The following is a 16,213-nucleotide window of genomic DNA, read 5'->3' as shown; positions in this document are numbered from 1 at the left end:
AGTACATCAACCATAAATTTAAGAAATATAGACTTATAAATGGAAAATCAAAAAAAAATACACAATAAAAATAATATTAAATAAGTCTATTTTAAGCTTACACGTTAAAAAGCTGAGTCAGGTAGAGTTTATAACGCCCCTTGCCTACATAGGTGGGCAATGGGCAATGGCATAAAGTAAGAAACCCCATCCAAGCAATTTTCTGCCAAGCAAATGCTTGAAGGTTGAAAAGCTTATCCAAACATATTTGTGGCCTAAACTTGGGCTGAGGTGGGTCAAAAGCTATTATTGTAGTGCCTTAGTATAATATTTGATTAATGGTTGAAAATAGTTCAATTATCAATGTCATATATTCATATATTTTGAGCAAGTCTTAATAAAAACAAAACTCTATACTCTATTAAATTGACATGGAAGAAAATGGAACAAGATGATATAATTAAGTCTTAGCCTATATATGCATAGGGGTTAAGAAATGTGTTTTTGTTATTCAAGACCCATGACAACTCAAATGAAGGAATTAAGTGTAAGTAACGTTAGCTTAACTTGGAATATAGGGCATGATATTGGAGAAACTACATATTCACTTAGAATATACGATACCAAAAAATCTTATGTACATCTGTATAAAAATCAATTTGAATCTAACTCAAAATTAGTGGAGCACTTAAAATACCGACTCCTAATTTGAAAATATCTCAATTTAAAAAAAAAATTAAAATTTGGTCAAATCAAATCGTAACCTTTCTTAAATCCTTGACGGATGGATATAGGTTCTTCACTTAGCTAAATTTGATTCAATATCCTGAGATTATTTCCTAATATAGCACACGTAAATAGATATCCATATCCAAGATAGAAATTATATAAATTCAAGTAACATAGATACACAATACATATAAATGTAGAACAACCAAACTAGAAATAACCAATAAGATAATAAGATCGTATGACTCTATTGTTTAAACTCTTCATTTGACCTCAAGTACCTATGCTAAATCTTGACGATCGGATATAATAGGACGCATAGATTTGGTTCAAAATTTCTAAGATTCTTTCATATATAGCACACTCAAACACATAACCGTATATAACATAGGAATACATATCCAAGTAACATAGATACACAAAACACATAATTAAGTGTAGAACAAACGCGCTATAAATAACCAATAAGATAATAAGATTGTATGACTCTATTCTTCAAACTCTTCACTTTACCTCAAGTACCTATGTTAGATTTTAACGATCGGCTACAGTAGAACACATAAATTTTGTTCCAACTTTCATAATATAACACACTGAAACACATATCGTATCTAACATAGGAAAACAAATTCAAGTAGCATAGATTCACAAAACACATAAATGTAGAACAACGCGCTAGAAATAGCCAATAAGATAATTAGATAGTATGACTCTATTGCTTGAACTCTTTATTTTATTTCAAATACCTATATTAGATCTTGACGTACAGTCGGATGTGGTAGGACTAGATTTGGTTGGAAATCATGGGATTTTAGGATCCGATTCTTATATAAATTATACATTTAAACGCATATCCAATATAATTAGCTAGGTATACAAATTTTAATAGTATAAATACAAAGTATACATCAAACGTAAGTGTAGGACAAACACGCTAGAAATAACCAATAAGATGACAATAAAAGTCATAAATGAAGATCCAACCCTACAAGAGATAGAGTATTGATAAACATTGATAGTCACTACCAAGGTGTGATCAAGTTTGTGGTGAAAAAGGATCCTAATCTTATAGTTGTCTACATGGCATGATAATATTAATGCCCAAAACCTCTCTTGACCAAGTAATTATTTGAGTCACCAAATCTATCAACACCAACTTTGTTTAAGTCATTTTCAATTGTGTTTTAAAGTCATAAAATTCATTCAAATTAATCAATTGAGTTCTTTTCCATGAGAAAAAAGCAGCAAATAACTAAAGTAATTAACTCATTAAATCCTATAAAAGTTATGCTTCTTTAATTTACTTTTTTGACCCCACTTTTTTTTTTTTTTTTTTTTTAACACTTGCAAAAATTTAACTGAATTTTAAGACTTATACTCATTCATTCCACTGTATCCTGTGACTACTGAAGGTGCAAGTGTAACTGCAAATAGACAGGTATACTTGTAACAGATAAACTTCTAAATCATCACAGATTCCAGTCAATATTTCCAATAAATTCATATTTCTTAAAGTATATATAACATGTCCAATGTAGTCCGTGGTCGTTAATTCAGAATACTAATATAATTAAATGTTTTAAATAATAAATTTGCTATTAAATTTATATACAAGAAGATCTGCATAAAAAAAAATTTAATAACGCACAAAAGAAAAAAAAAAAAAATTTTTTAACACTTAACACTTACCTCCAAATATATGTTAAATCAAAACGAATACTGTTCCTTTTAATAATAATATATGTGTTAAATCAAAACGAATACTATTCTTTTCAATATTATTTAAGTTTTTAATCAAATAATGCGAGCGGCAATAATATAGGGTGAGTCGAACATTCATCTCAGTTTGTGTGTTGAACCAATAAATTTGACTATTATTCTTTTGTATTATATACTATACAATTTAATATTAATAGCATTTTGGCCATGGTCTTACATTAAATAGATAGTTACCCAAAGTAAGATAGAAAAAACAATAAATCCAATCTTATCATAGAAAAGTATGCTTGCTAATAAGCTTCAAGCCAAAAACCGGAATAATAGTGCAAAAATATAGAAACAGTAATGTTACAATTATTATAACATTATATAACAGTCAAAATCATAAAATCTTTCTCAAAATAACTTATAATATAGTAAGAAAAGTATCAATAATTTATTTTTTGAAAATATTTATAACGCAACTACTGAGATGCACAACGAAACATACAATTAAAATTTCAATAATTGTGTATGTAGGTCTAATTCTTTAAAAGAATCATAAAAATAACCAATTTAGTCCAACAAAAAACTTTTCTAGCAACCTGCACTATGACTGACGCAAAACCTTAAAACACAACCACGTGGTCTTCACCAGTTAGAAACCATTAGTATGCAGGATATGGTATGGGGAGTCACCTCTCACCTGCCTACCAACAAAGGAAAATCCTTGTGTCACTCCAAACGGTCCAAAGGACACCCTAAAAGGAGAAAATTAGATAAACGCAAATTTTTAAATGAGACGATTTTATGGTAAAATCATTTTTATTGGACTGATTTATGTATATTTGCGGTCTTTTAGGTTAGTGGTATTAAATGGTGGTAATGAGAATGAATTATAGTGTAAAATTTCATTAAAAGTTTCATGTCATTCCCACAGTGATGAAACTTTGAAATCAATAAAGTTTTTTGTTTACAAATTTTCATTACCACCTTATATCACATCTTCTAATGGTAATGCATTAGAATGAATGTTATGAACAAAATGAGATGATTGAAGTTACAATCAAAGTAGTCAAGAGATTTTTTTACCAAAATTATATGAGTTTTCATTCTCATTATCACCTTTCATTACCACTTACCAAATGGGCCGTTAATGTGTTACAATAATTACTTACAATTTTAAAATAATCAATTACAAAAATAAACTAATTATATAGACTCATTTCATGGTGAAACAGTCTCATATAAAACAAACACTAAAAAAAGTATTGCATCTTTCATGCCTTAAGGTATATGCCTTTTGTGGTCCTTATATAATCAAATAGTTCCACAAGATTAAATTGTAGGCTTTCAACAAGGTCATGTGGGACCCAACAATACCAATGGCAATGGGTCCCACTTAAGGAATAGCCAGCCATAAGATAAAGCAACAACTTTCTACTGCCACTAATTATTAGCCACGTGTAATTAGTTGGATTCTCCCTTCCCCACTTGGACTACTACCTTAACAGTTAGTACTACTTACTAGTTACTACCCCCCTCCTAACAAACCATACATGTACACAAAATCCTAGCAGGAAAATTAAACATTCATAAGAAAGAAAAAAGGAAAAATTAGAGATGATGATGAAGGAGGAAATACCTGGAGGGGATACCAATAGTTGGGCACGTGTCTGCGACACGTGCCAATCAGCACCATGCACAGTGTACTGCAAAGCGGACTCTGCATACCTGTGCACGAGCTGCGACGCAAGAATCCATGCTGCAAATCAGGTGGCGTCAAGACATGAGCGCGTTTGGGTGTGCGAAGCGTGTGAGCGCGCACCAGCAGCATTTTTGTGCAAGGCTGATGCAGCATCACTTTGTGCTACCTGTGATGCTGATATACACTCTGCTAACCCATTGGCTCGCCGCCACCAGAGGGTCCCAATCATGCCTGTTGCAGGCTGTGTGTACGGGCCACCAGGCGGGCGAATGTCTGCAGACAAATTCCTGGGTCTGACAGAGGGAGACGAGCATACGACTGATCATGAAGGCGATGAGGACGAAGCTGCTTCATGGTTGCTGCTCAACCCAGGTAAGAACAGTGACAACCAAATTACAAATGGATTTTTATCTACTGGAGGTGGGGAAGTTGATGAGTACCTGGATCTGTTTGAGTACCAAACAGGTGGCGATAATCAGTTCTGTGAGCAGTACAATCCGAAGCGCGAATTCAGTGTGCCGGAGAAGAATTGTGTAGAGGACAGTGTTGTGCCTGTTCAGTGTGGGGAAGGAAAGGATCATCATCAAATACAGTACCAGAATTTCTTGTTTGGGATGGAATGTGAAACCAAATCTGGGTACAATTACAATACATCAATTAGTCACAGTGTAAGTCTATACACCTTTCTAATTATAGAAAGCTTTCTGTTTTCAGTTATAACTGTTTCGGAATTGTGAATTATATATGTTATCTTGAACCTTTTATGTCCACCTTAAAAGTTCTCGGTTAAATACCTCTATATGATATTAGAAGTTGAAAGTACACGTACTACAAAAAGTAAATGAGAAGTATATCTAGATTTAAGAATTATATTCAACTCAAACTTGAATTTGATAGATCTAATGAAATAAAGAGTTTGGGGACGTTGGTAAATAACCCATTTCTGATATCAATTGGTTGACTATTATATATACTTGATGGGTAACCCAACTAATATCAATTGGTTTTAGGATAGAACCCGATCGGATTTGTGTCGGACAACTCTCTTTTATGTAGGTCTTGTGGAAGTTTATAGAAGTTCAAGATGTTTGAGTAAGATTGTCTATTAAGAATTTTGCCGAATTAGACTTGATCTCTTATTTACGTGAAGTTGTAGATTATGTTTGATTGTACCAATCAACAAAATTAGAACTTATTATTGTTTATGAGTAATATGACCAAGCAATTGATTTGAAAAACAGGTTTCAGTATCCTCCTTGGATGTGGGTGTTGTACCAGAATCCTCAATGAGTGATATCTCAGTATCACATCAAAGGGCCTCAAAAGGGACAATCGAACTATTTTCGAGCCCTACGATGCAAGTACCGACTCAACTATCGCCCATGGACAGAGAGGCCAGGGTGATGAGATACCGAGAAAAGAAAAAGAACAGAAAGTTCGAGAAAACAATTCGTTATGCTTCGAGAAAAGCATATGCTGAAACTAGACCTCGAATCAAAGGTCGGTTTGCAAAGCGAACAGATGTTGAAGCCGAGATGGATCAGATGTTCACAAATTCATTGATGGCAGACAATGGATACAGTATAGTTCCATCCTTCTGAATCTAGGTGATGTCTAAAATTGGTGTTCCTGGTTGTGCTACCATTGAATTTTCATTCCTTTTTATCAGTCTTGACCTATATATATGTTCTTAGTCTACTGATGTTTATGCTATTTTCTTAATCTCGTTTTGGTTTTGTGTAAATTGTACAAACGAGTATATATAACATGCTTTCGTATTTAAACCCATCTCAAAAGTCGAACCATAAAATGACTCGTAAGTCGACTCGAGTCATGACTAAGTCATGCTCAAGTACATTCGAGTATTCACTCAAGGCAATACGACAGAAGCATAGGGAATATGTTAAGTTTAGTTGGATTTATTGTGAATATCAACATATTATCGAGAAAATATGAGGTGCACAGACTTCATAAACCAAGGAGATATTATTTAGGGGATAAAAATAGGACATTTAGCTAAACAAATTACTAATACTGATAGCCAACAATTAACTATGGTAAGTTGCAACAATCATAATTCATTAAGAACTTGGAAAGATTCCATGTATGGTGAGGCAATTTTTCAACTGAATCTATTCCTTTCCCACAAAAAAAAATTAAGAAGAAATATATATATAAATATATAAATATATATATATATATATATATATATATATATATATATATATTATATATATATATATATATATATATATATATTATATATATATATATATATATATATATATATATTATATATATATATATATATATATATATATATATATATATATATATATATATATATATATATATATATATATATATATATATATATATATATATATATATATATATATATATATATATATATATATATATATATATATATATATATATATATATATATATATATATATATATATATATATATATATATATATATGGCTATTCAATCTCATGAAGTGTCAAATAACTTCAAAATACCTCCATCATCAAAATTTAAGATCCTTAATGCTCGAGCATATGTTATATGCTCTAACACGCCCCCTCACACGAAAGTTAATATATTGGGTTAGAAGTGTAAATGCAACTCTTGCCGGCCTCTTGAAATGGGGGATGGATTAAAGAAAAACTAACTCTCAAGTGTCAACTTTCTCAAGTTATTCATAATTTAGTCACACTACCTAATACTACATGAATAGCTATTTGAGGACATCCTGAAGGATTAGATTTCTATATCCAATGGCTTAAATGATCTAACCCTCCTTTTCAAAGATGAGGTAGTAGTATAACCTAATCACATAATCACCCCGAGCCCACTTGTATTGACACGCCCACGGGGCACCTGTGGGCTTGAGCCCACAAACCCACGGGTAATGAGCGTTGACTTGCATACACAATTTATGAGGTTCACTCTTTTTCAAAACTATATGGTAATAGGAGCATTACCTACCAACCATTATATACAAGTCTCCAACCAATTATTTTAGTGATGTGAAATCTTCCTCACATTTGACATATTTTCAACACTCTCCCTCACATTTGAGTCATATCATATTCCAGCACCACCATCAGTTTGATACCATCTTAAGCACGCACGACGACACGAGGACATAGAGCAGTAGGGTTTAACCTTCCTTCCTGTATTCATTCATGTGTGTTTCTGCATTGAAAATTTGAAGTGTTTAAGCAAAAAATTAAAATAAAAATCATAAAATAAGCAATGTTTTAAAATAATTCCCAAAGTAAGCATTTTTTGCCCGGAGTTAAGGTTTGGACTAACAGCGAACAAAGAGGGCTGATAAAAAAAGTCAAGTACTTTGTTCGCTGTTGGTAGCGAACAAAAGTTTTACTTGGTCAAAAAGGGTCAAACCTTTGTATGTTGTTACTAATAGCATACAAAGATTTGACCTTGTTTGACTAGGTCTCCTTTGTTTGCTATTTACTATAAAGACTTGGTAAAAAAATATCAAAGTCTTTGTTCACTGTTACTTGACTTTTTCTTACCAGCCCTTTTTGTTCGCTGTTACTAACAGCGAACAATCTAAACCTCAACTCTGGGCAAAAAGTATTTACTTTGAAAAATAAGTTTAAAAGTTGCTTATTTTATAATTTTTTAATAATTTTTTACTTAATTCATTTAAATTTTCATTAGTTTTTATGTAAACTATATAAAGACAGAGACAACTAAACTTGGGTTAAGCCCATACCACTAACTTGGCTAAGCCCATACCACTAACAATCCATTTGGGCTAAAAATTATCCTTTCTTGAATGTTAGTTTAACACCTACACAAAGAGAGAATAATTAAGCTTACGGCCCGTTTGGTTAACGGTACTAAAATGAATTGTAGTGTAAATTTTATGATTTATATTTTGTCATTCTCATTTAATGAAAATTCGGTCATTAGAAAGTAATTTTTTTCACAAATTTTTATTATCACCTAATACCATATGCTCAAATAGTAATGCATTGAAATAACTTTTGTAAAGAAAATGAGATTGTTGAAGGAGAATAAACATGATCATTAAATTTGCGAAAAGATATTTCTATAAAAGTTACACTAACTTTTCATTTCCATTCCTATTACTTAATAGCGATTATCAAACAGGCCACTAATGTATTATACTCATTGAAAGGGATTTAGAAAAAGAAAAACTATGAGCAAATAAGTATTTGTTGGGACAAATATAATCAACAAACCTCTTTTGAAAAATAAAAACTTGTAGAAATGGGCTCCTCCAACAAACTTCCACTTTCTAACTTTCCATTACCAATAAAAATGAAGATCCTATTGAAATTTTACCAATTCTTCCTCATCCACATCCTACTCATTTTCCCACTCAATTAATTGGAAATTAGAATCCATAACACTACATCAACTTGTCTACTTTTGGACAACAATTTTACTTTAAGGCACCTTGTTTTTAGCAATTATTTAATATTATAATTTAATCAATTATATGCATAATTAATTTATTTAATCTAGCTTTATCAAAGGATAAAATTGTTTATTTAGTCCCCAATCAAACTAGTTTAATAATATCAATCAATAATTGCTTGAACTTTTATCTTTTACAATTGGACTAGTGTCATTATATTTATGCAATCCAAAATAACGACCAAATAATGAAAGATATATAATATATTAATCCATCGGTGCCATAAACTATTAAGGGAAATAAATGTTTGTAGTTTTTATGTATTATTACATTATATGTAATTCAATGTTTTTAATCAAATGGCTTAGAATATTGTTTAGATTAGAGGTGTTTAAAATATTTTCAATAACTCAAAATTTACCTGATTTGACCCCACATCAAAAATAGTTTATAATTATGTAAAAAACATTATAGATACAAAATTCGATTTCAAACTGACCCCAAACAGCTAATTTGAAATCAACTCGATAATCCAATTAAACATTTCTAACCTTGACAGGTCGGAATATAAATTCACCAATTAAACTATTAGTGATTCGGACAATAGATTGTAATCCAAAAATTGAATCAAATCATTGGATAAGTCAACAGGCAAAAGTGCGCAGATATGGGAAATCAAAAGAAGTTCACAATTATACTTCTAAGTTCTACTCAAAAAAACAAGTTTAGTAGGTCCAATATTTATGGCTAGGTTAAGCCAAATTCCTCCTGCTTTTAGACTTTTGCACCTCAAAATTCACAATTGTGATTCTTCTTTCCACTACTTAATTTATGTGGGTTTGTTCCATTATTGTATAACCCTCCTAATAAATTTACTGTTATTAAAAAGCTAATACATAATTATAGAATTTGGACTTGTTGCGGTTAGACCAAAAAATATTTTTTTTCTATATTTAGTTCTGGCTTTTATTTTTGTTGTCTTTCTAATCCTTCTCTTTTTTACGATATGCCATGTAAAAAAAAAATCATATAAATAATAATTAAAGACAGATTGAAAATTCTAATTATATGAAATACTAAAATAATTGTTTTAAATTAAACAGCTTTATTTTAGTGAAATTTTTTACTTTACCTTTTATTTTTTTTCTTAAAAAAAAATTCAACATTTTCTTGGCATTGACACCCTATATTTTTTGTGGGCCCATCATTGTATAACATCATAATTAATATCACATACTTATACAATTGTATATACTAAACCCTTTATAAAAGCAAACATTAACCACTCAAGTACGTTAAGTTGTGATCATTTGCCATTTCTTCTAGTCACCCTATACAAAACTAAAATCACCATCTTTACCCATCAAAAAAATCACCATCTTTAAAGAGAGAAAACAAAAGATCTTAGAGAGAGAAAAAGATGAAGGATGCAATAAACACCAACACCACTAAGACTAACACCACCATGGTAAATGTAAATGTTCAACAAGGGTGGAAAACACCCATACCATATCTCTATGGTGGGTTAGCAATTATGTTATGTCTTATTGCTATTGCTTTGCTTCTTTTAGCTTGTTCTTTAAGAAAAACTTATGGAAACAACAATAACAATCATGGAAATCGAAAATCAAAGTCGAGTTTTTCAACCTTAGGGAGCCAAAACGACACGAAAATCGTCGTCATTATGGCCGGAGATGAGAACCCAACTTACTTGGCTAAGCCTCTTCCTTGTCCTATGGTTATTCCTTAAACTAGTAGCCATAATTTTGTTTAGGGCCTTTTTTTAAGAAAATGGTTTTATGTTTGTATTAGTCTCTTAGGTTTAGGGGGTATGTTGTAAATTGATGAGTAATGTAGAATGGAAAATGGAAAATAATCTTATCTGAGAAATATTGCTCCAATTTAGAGAAGATCCTAAAAGCATGCACATTAGTTGGATAAATCAGATAAAATAATTTACAATAAAAGATTTTTTAGTTCTTCTTATGACACCGTATTATGGTGAGACGGACTCAAATTATTGATATATTTCTTTTAATTTAAAATTATAAGTAATCAACAAGGCTTGTATGAGACTGTCCCACTATGAGATAGATTCATACAAGCAGCCTAATTAATACTTTTTAAAAAAAAACTAATTAAATAACTTAAAAACAATTTTTTTGTTCAGTTTTTTTTAAAGTAAATATTAGGCTAGCCCATATTAAGCCATCTCACGATGAGACGATTTTAATAAAGAATTTGTCTTTAAAAATTTATGAATAGATTTTTTTAATATTTTAAATTTCTTCAGCGCCTCTCTTAAGAGACCGTCTTTATAAGAGACGATTCTCCAGGCCCAGGCCCAATAATTAAAAAAAAAAATCTAAAACTAGTGCACGCGGTTGAGTCTATTTGAAGTTGGTGTTATAACATATTGAAGTTGGTGTTATAACATATTGAAGTTGGTGCTATAGCCTATTAAAGTTGGTAATATAACCTATTAAATTTGGTATTTGGAGTTGTTGTTATAACCTATTAAAGTTCGTATTATAACCTATTATAATACCAACTTCAATAGGTTATAACACTAACTCCAAATAAGATTACACAGCGCGCGCTTTTCTGATAGTTGTTTTTCTAAGTAATAATGGGCCAGCCCATTTAAGATGATCTCAAATAAGAATTTGTGAAATTTTGCTACAACAAATTTAATCTTTAATAACATATATTTAGTGGCATTATTTTAATATTTTAATAATGATTAATTATGGTCCCCATATTTCTTTCACTAACTCCATTTTAACATTTTTATATTCCTTATGATCCTTATATGTTTATCACTAACTTTATAAGATTATTTTTTAATTAGTTGTGGTCTCATATTTTTTCCACTAATTTTCTTTTAATATTTTTTTAATATTTGTGGTCCCTACTTTTCTTCCATCAAATTTATTATTTAATAAAATAATATTTCGACTATCTAAAAGATTTTATTTTTCTTTATTTCCGTGATAATTCCTTATAGGAACTTCATAAAGGAACGGAGGGGGTACTTAGTACTCTCTTCATCTCTTTTTGTTTATTCACTTTAAGTTTTTTTAATTTATGAAAGAGAAATTTAAATTTGATTTTTGAAGTATATATTCAAGTCAAAATATATTCATGTGAAATTTTATTAGATTTGTCTTGATGCAAAGAATTTTAATATATAATTTTTACAATTATTCATTGTGCATACTATGAGATATCGAGGTTCAAAATTTGTGTTGTAATACGTGAAATAGTAAAGTGGACAAATAAAAGGAACGAAAGAGTCAAAATCTAGTAAAGTTTATCAAAATAGTATGAATAAATAAGGTACAACAAAAAATTATTATAGTCACGTAAAATTTTATTTTGTTTGTCTGATCACATATTTTCATAATATGACATCTTTTCAATTCTTAGTTATTTATAATTTTAAATCTAATCGATCCACAAAACGCAATAGATTACCCAAAAAATATCTGTAACAACTAAAAATCGGAAGGATTTACCTTGCTAATATGTATTGGGTAATTTTTACTTTCTATATATATCACTATGTAAATCGTGGCTTTGCCACTAATCTCGATACAATGCTTGGTGCCCAAGGAGGAATATTTGGTTTTTATATAAATGTAATAGAAAGCATACACTTGGTAAGCTTTCTCTTGGAATCACTGCTGGAAATTAACGAAAATATTTATGAGATAATTTTTAGTTTGACTCATCAATAGAAAATACTGGTGGATCAACTATTATTGTCTTTTGATGCAGATCAAATGTTTTACTGCTTTTAATTTCCATGCTTGGACAATTCCATAAGGATGAATCCTAAAATCAATATCTAAGATTTTATAATTTATGTATTTATTATATTTTTAATATTTCACTTATAATAGTTATATTTAGGATCTGGGGCCTGTAGAATGAAAGACGACCAACCGAATTTCATCAAATTAAAGATATAGAAGTAGCTTTTGTGTATACATATATATATATATATATATATATATATATATATATATATATATATATAGAAATGGGTCTCATCAATATAATTAAAAAGGAGAAGAAATAACCTACTTACAAGACCAAAAGAGATAGAAATTCGTCCTCAAGTTTGTAAGTGATATAGATTACTCTTTATTCTTTCTTCAATATGAGACAATTCACATATGGGTTAACAATGAGTACTTCAACACATATTTTTGAAATTTAGATTTATTGTATTTTAAGACGTGTTTGATTAATTAACAATTTAAATAGTCATTAATGTTATAATGAGATTAAAATAATATTTTTAATGTCTTAAAATGGTCTATTGACCTAAATTGTGAGCTTTATATTGTAGAATTAAATTATTATATGCTTGTCAAATGGGTTTGAATAGATTCCCATTAGTGCAATTGTGCGTACAAAGCTGTACTCAAAGCCAAGTACACAAGCTCAAATTGTAATTATAAAGAAAGCCAAGGAATAATATAAAAAAATTAAATGAGAACTTATTTAATTTTAGTTAAAGAACCACCACTTTCATGTGTTTTGTGGTGAGCATAATCATTAAATGAGTTTTAAAATCATGATAGAAGGATTGGGTGCAATTATTGATAGACGTAGCAACTCGGGGGTGATATGTGGAAAAAAATATCTAAGAATGATAATCAATGTATTAGGGAAAAAAAATAACCTCATATGATATAGTTTTGATATACTTTTCAAATTATTCATGAGAGTGTAAATATTCTAAATAATTTGTCAAAAAATATCTTTCAATATAACAAGATGATAAATTATCGGTTTAAATTTTTGATTAAATTTATTTTTTGATATAATATCAAAATCAACGTAACAAAAATTACTGGTAATTCAAAATACAGTAAAGAGATTATTTATAGATTGTTAAATAAAATCATTATACAAAAATCTATTTGTTTATTATTAAAGCTAGGGATATGTAATAATTAAGGGGAAATCACATAAATCAAAATTTGATATAATTGACAATTATCCCCCAAACAAAACGATTGTTTGGCCTTTTGGGATTGCAACCTGAAATTATGTTGTTTATTATTAAAGCTTGGGATATTTAATAATTAAGGGGAAATCACATAAATCAAAATTTGATAAAATTGACAATTATCCACCAAACAAAACGATTTTGGCCTTTTGGGATTGCAACCTGAAATTATGACAAGCCTAACCTATGAATGCAAAATGGAAAATTATTAATGGTATTCTTGTATTTTTGCACTTTTTTTTTGACACTCTTGTGTTTTTTCGATTATCAATGGTACTCCTAATATTTCATGCTAATTACAACCGTGATATTATTCAAGTTTTTATCGTTATCTTGCCGTTAAATACTTTTAAAAACAAACACTAGTCAGTTTAACGGTAATTTATAACTAACTGACCATAATTTATTTTTAAAAGGATTTAACGGCACGATTGTAATTAGCATAAAATGCTAGGAATACCATTGATAATTGAAAAAATACAAGAATATCAAAGATAAAGTACAAAAACACAGAGATATCATTGATAATTTCATATACAAAATTTGTTACTCCCTTATTCATCTTTTGCCGTATAACAAGAAGAAAGTTCAAGGCTTCAAGCCATGTGATGATACTTTAAATGTTGTATAACTCGTACAAGGCAAATTTTCAAATATAATATTTTTTATTTTTATTTAGGAAATTTGCAAAGAAACACCTTTTAAAACCCCTTTTTTGTAAAGAAACACCTTTTATAATTTTTTTTTTGTAAAAAAACACCTTTTAAGAGACTTTTTTTTAAAAAAAAACACCTTAAATCAGCTTCCGGTGACTTTTGTCAACTTTCCGGCGTTGACTGGCATAGTCAACGCCGGAAAGTTGACAAAATTCACCGGAAACTGATTTAAGGTGTTTTTTTTTTTTTTAAAAGTCTCTTAAAAGGTGTTTTTTTACAAAAAAAATTATAAAAGGTGTTTCTTTACAAAAAAAAGGGTTTTAAAAGGTGTTTCTTTGCAAATTTTCTTTTTTTTTTTAAAAAAAATATTTTTTAAATTTTATTATTATTATTATTATTATTATTATTATTATTATTATTATTATTATTATTATTATTATTATTTAATTATTATTATTTTTATTTTATATTTTTTTATACTTTTTATTTTTTTTATTATTATTAATTTTTTTTAATTTTTTTTAACTTTTTTTAAAATTTTTGTTTTTATTTTTATTTTTATTTTTATTATTAATATTATTTTTTTAAAAAAAATTTATTTTTATTATTATATAAAAAAAATTTAAAATTAATAATAATAATAATAATAATAATAATAATAATAATAATAATAATAATAATAATAATAATAATAATAATAATAATAATAATAATAAAAACAAAAATAAAAATAATAATAATTTTTTTTAAATTTTTTTTATTATTATTTAAAAGAAACACCTTTTAAAACCCCTTTTTTGTAAAGAAACACCTTTTATAATTTTTTTTGTAAAAAAACACCTTTTAAGAGACTTTTTTTTTTAAAAAAACACCTTAAATCAGTTTCCGGTGACTTTTGTCAACTTTCCGGCATTGACTGGCATAGTCAACGCCGGAAAGTTGACAAAAGTCACCGGAAACTGATTTAAGGTGTTTTTTTTTTTTAAAAAAGTCTGTGTTTTTTTACAAAAAAAAATTATAAAAGGTGTTTCTTTACAAAAAAAAAGGTTTTAAAAGGTGTTTCTTTGCAAATTTCCCTTTTTATTTTGTAGTACAACTATATAGCATAATAAGTTGAGAGAATGGTAGAACTAGGAACGAAAAGCTATAAAACTAAATTTAAAGGGAGATATTTTTCACCTAAAAAATATAACAAATTTAATAAAATAGAAGACTATATATTAAGAAATTGAGAGGGAGAAACTATTTTTCACCTGTATTATTGGCCTATTAAAGGGAGATATTTTTGTTGCTAGAAAGGGAAGGAAGTCTTAATTAACTCTTAAATGTATTTAGTATAATTAAATACAACAATCCCATACACAAAAATAGATTAGTACCATCAAATTACCATCAAATCAGAAATTCTACCTGCTTTATTTCTAATAAAATTAAAATCTTCATAACCACAGGTAACCTATTACTTCCTCTGTTTCATTTTAGTCGTTACATTTGCATAGACACGGGTATTAAGAAAAGTGATTGACCTATACCATAGCTGATTGTTTACTTTATATAGTATAGTATTTTATTATTGTTAATTGAAAAAGAAAAAGAAAAAATAGGTTGTTAGGTTACTTTATAGAGTATAGTATAATATTTTATTATAGAGTATAGAGTAGGATAAAAATAGGGGTTGGTAGAACTTTAAATGATTATTTTATTACTAAAAACGAAAATGTAGCAAGTAATATGAAATTGCCAAAAACAGAAAATATAGCGGGTATTATAGAACGAAGGAAGTATATAATATTGTTGTTAAATATTGATTAGTTGTTCATGATCTTTTTGAAAATTAAATTTTTTTTAATTTAGAAATATTTCAAGCTTAGTTACTTCTTTTTCAAAGCCATCTAAAAAAATTTGGGATTTCCGTGCAAAAACTTTATTTACACCTTATTTATAGTAAATATATTTATTTTATTAATAAACTTAACATATTTTTTTGACTAACTTT

General features: G+C 28.5%; 1 protein-coding gene across 2 annotated transcripts; it reads left to right on the top strand.

Moving 5' to 3' along the window:
• The first annotated feature begins 3,751 nt into the window (after positions 1–3,751).
• Positions 3,752–5,900, top strand: LOC130804412 (zinc finger protein CONSTANS-LIKE 2). Of its 2 annotated transcripts, XM_057668833.1 has the most exons (3): positions 3,768–4,486; positions 4,580–4,782; positions 5,356–5,900. In XM_057668833.1, exons 1-3 carry the CDS (start codon positions 4,030–4,032, stop codon positions 5,713–5,715), a joined length of 1,020 nt encoding a protein of 339 aa, XP_057524816.1. In that variant the 5' UTR covers positions 3,768–4,029; the 3' UTR covers positions 5,716–5,900. The 2 variants fall into 2 exon arrangements, with proteins under 2 accessions (XP_057524815.1, XP_057524816.1); XM_057668832.1 differs by having other exon boundaries at positions 3,752–4,782.
• Positions 5,901–16,213: the final 10,313 nt, after the last annotated feature.

Source organism: Amaranthus tricolor, chromosome 17 (assembly GCF_026212465.1).
Source record: "Amaranthus tricolor cultivar Red isolate AtriRed21 chromosome 17, ASM2621246v1, whole genome shotgun sequence".
Classification (NCBI taxonomy): Eukaryota; Viridiplantae; Streptophyta; class Magnoliopsida; order Caryophyllales; family Amaranthaceae; genus Amaranthus; species Amaranthus tricolor.
This window is presented reverse-complemented; position numbering and strand designations above follow the sequence as displayed.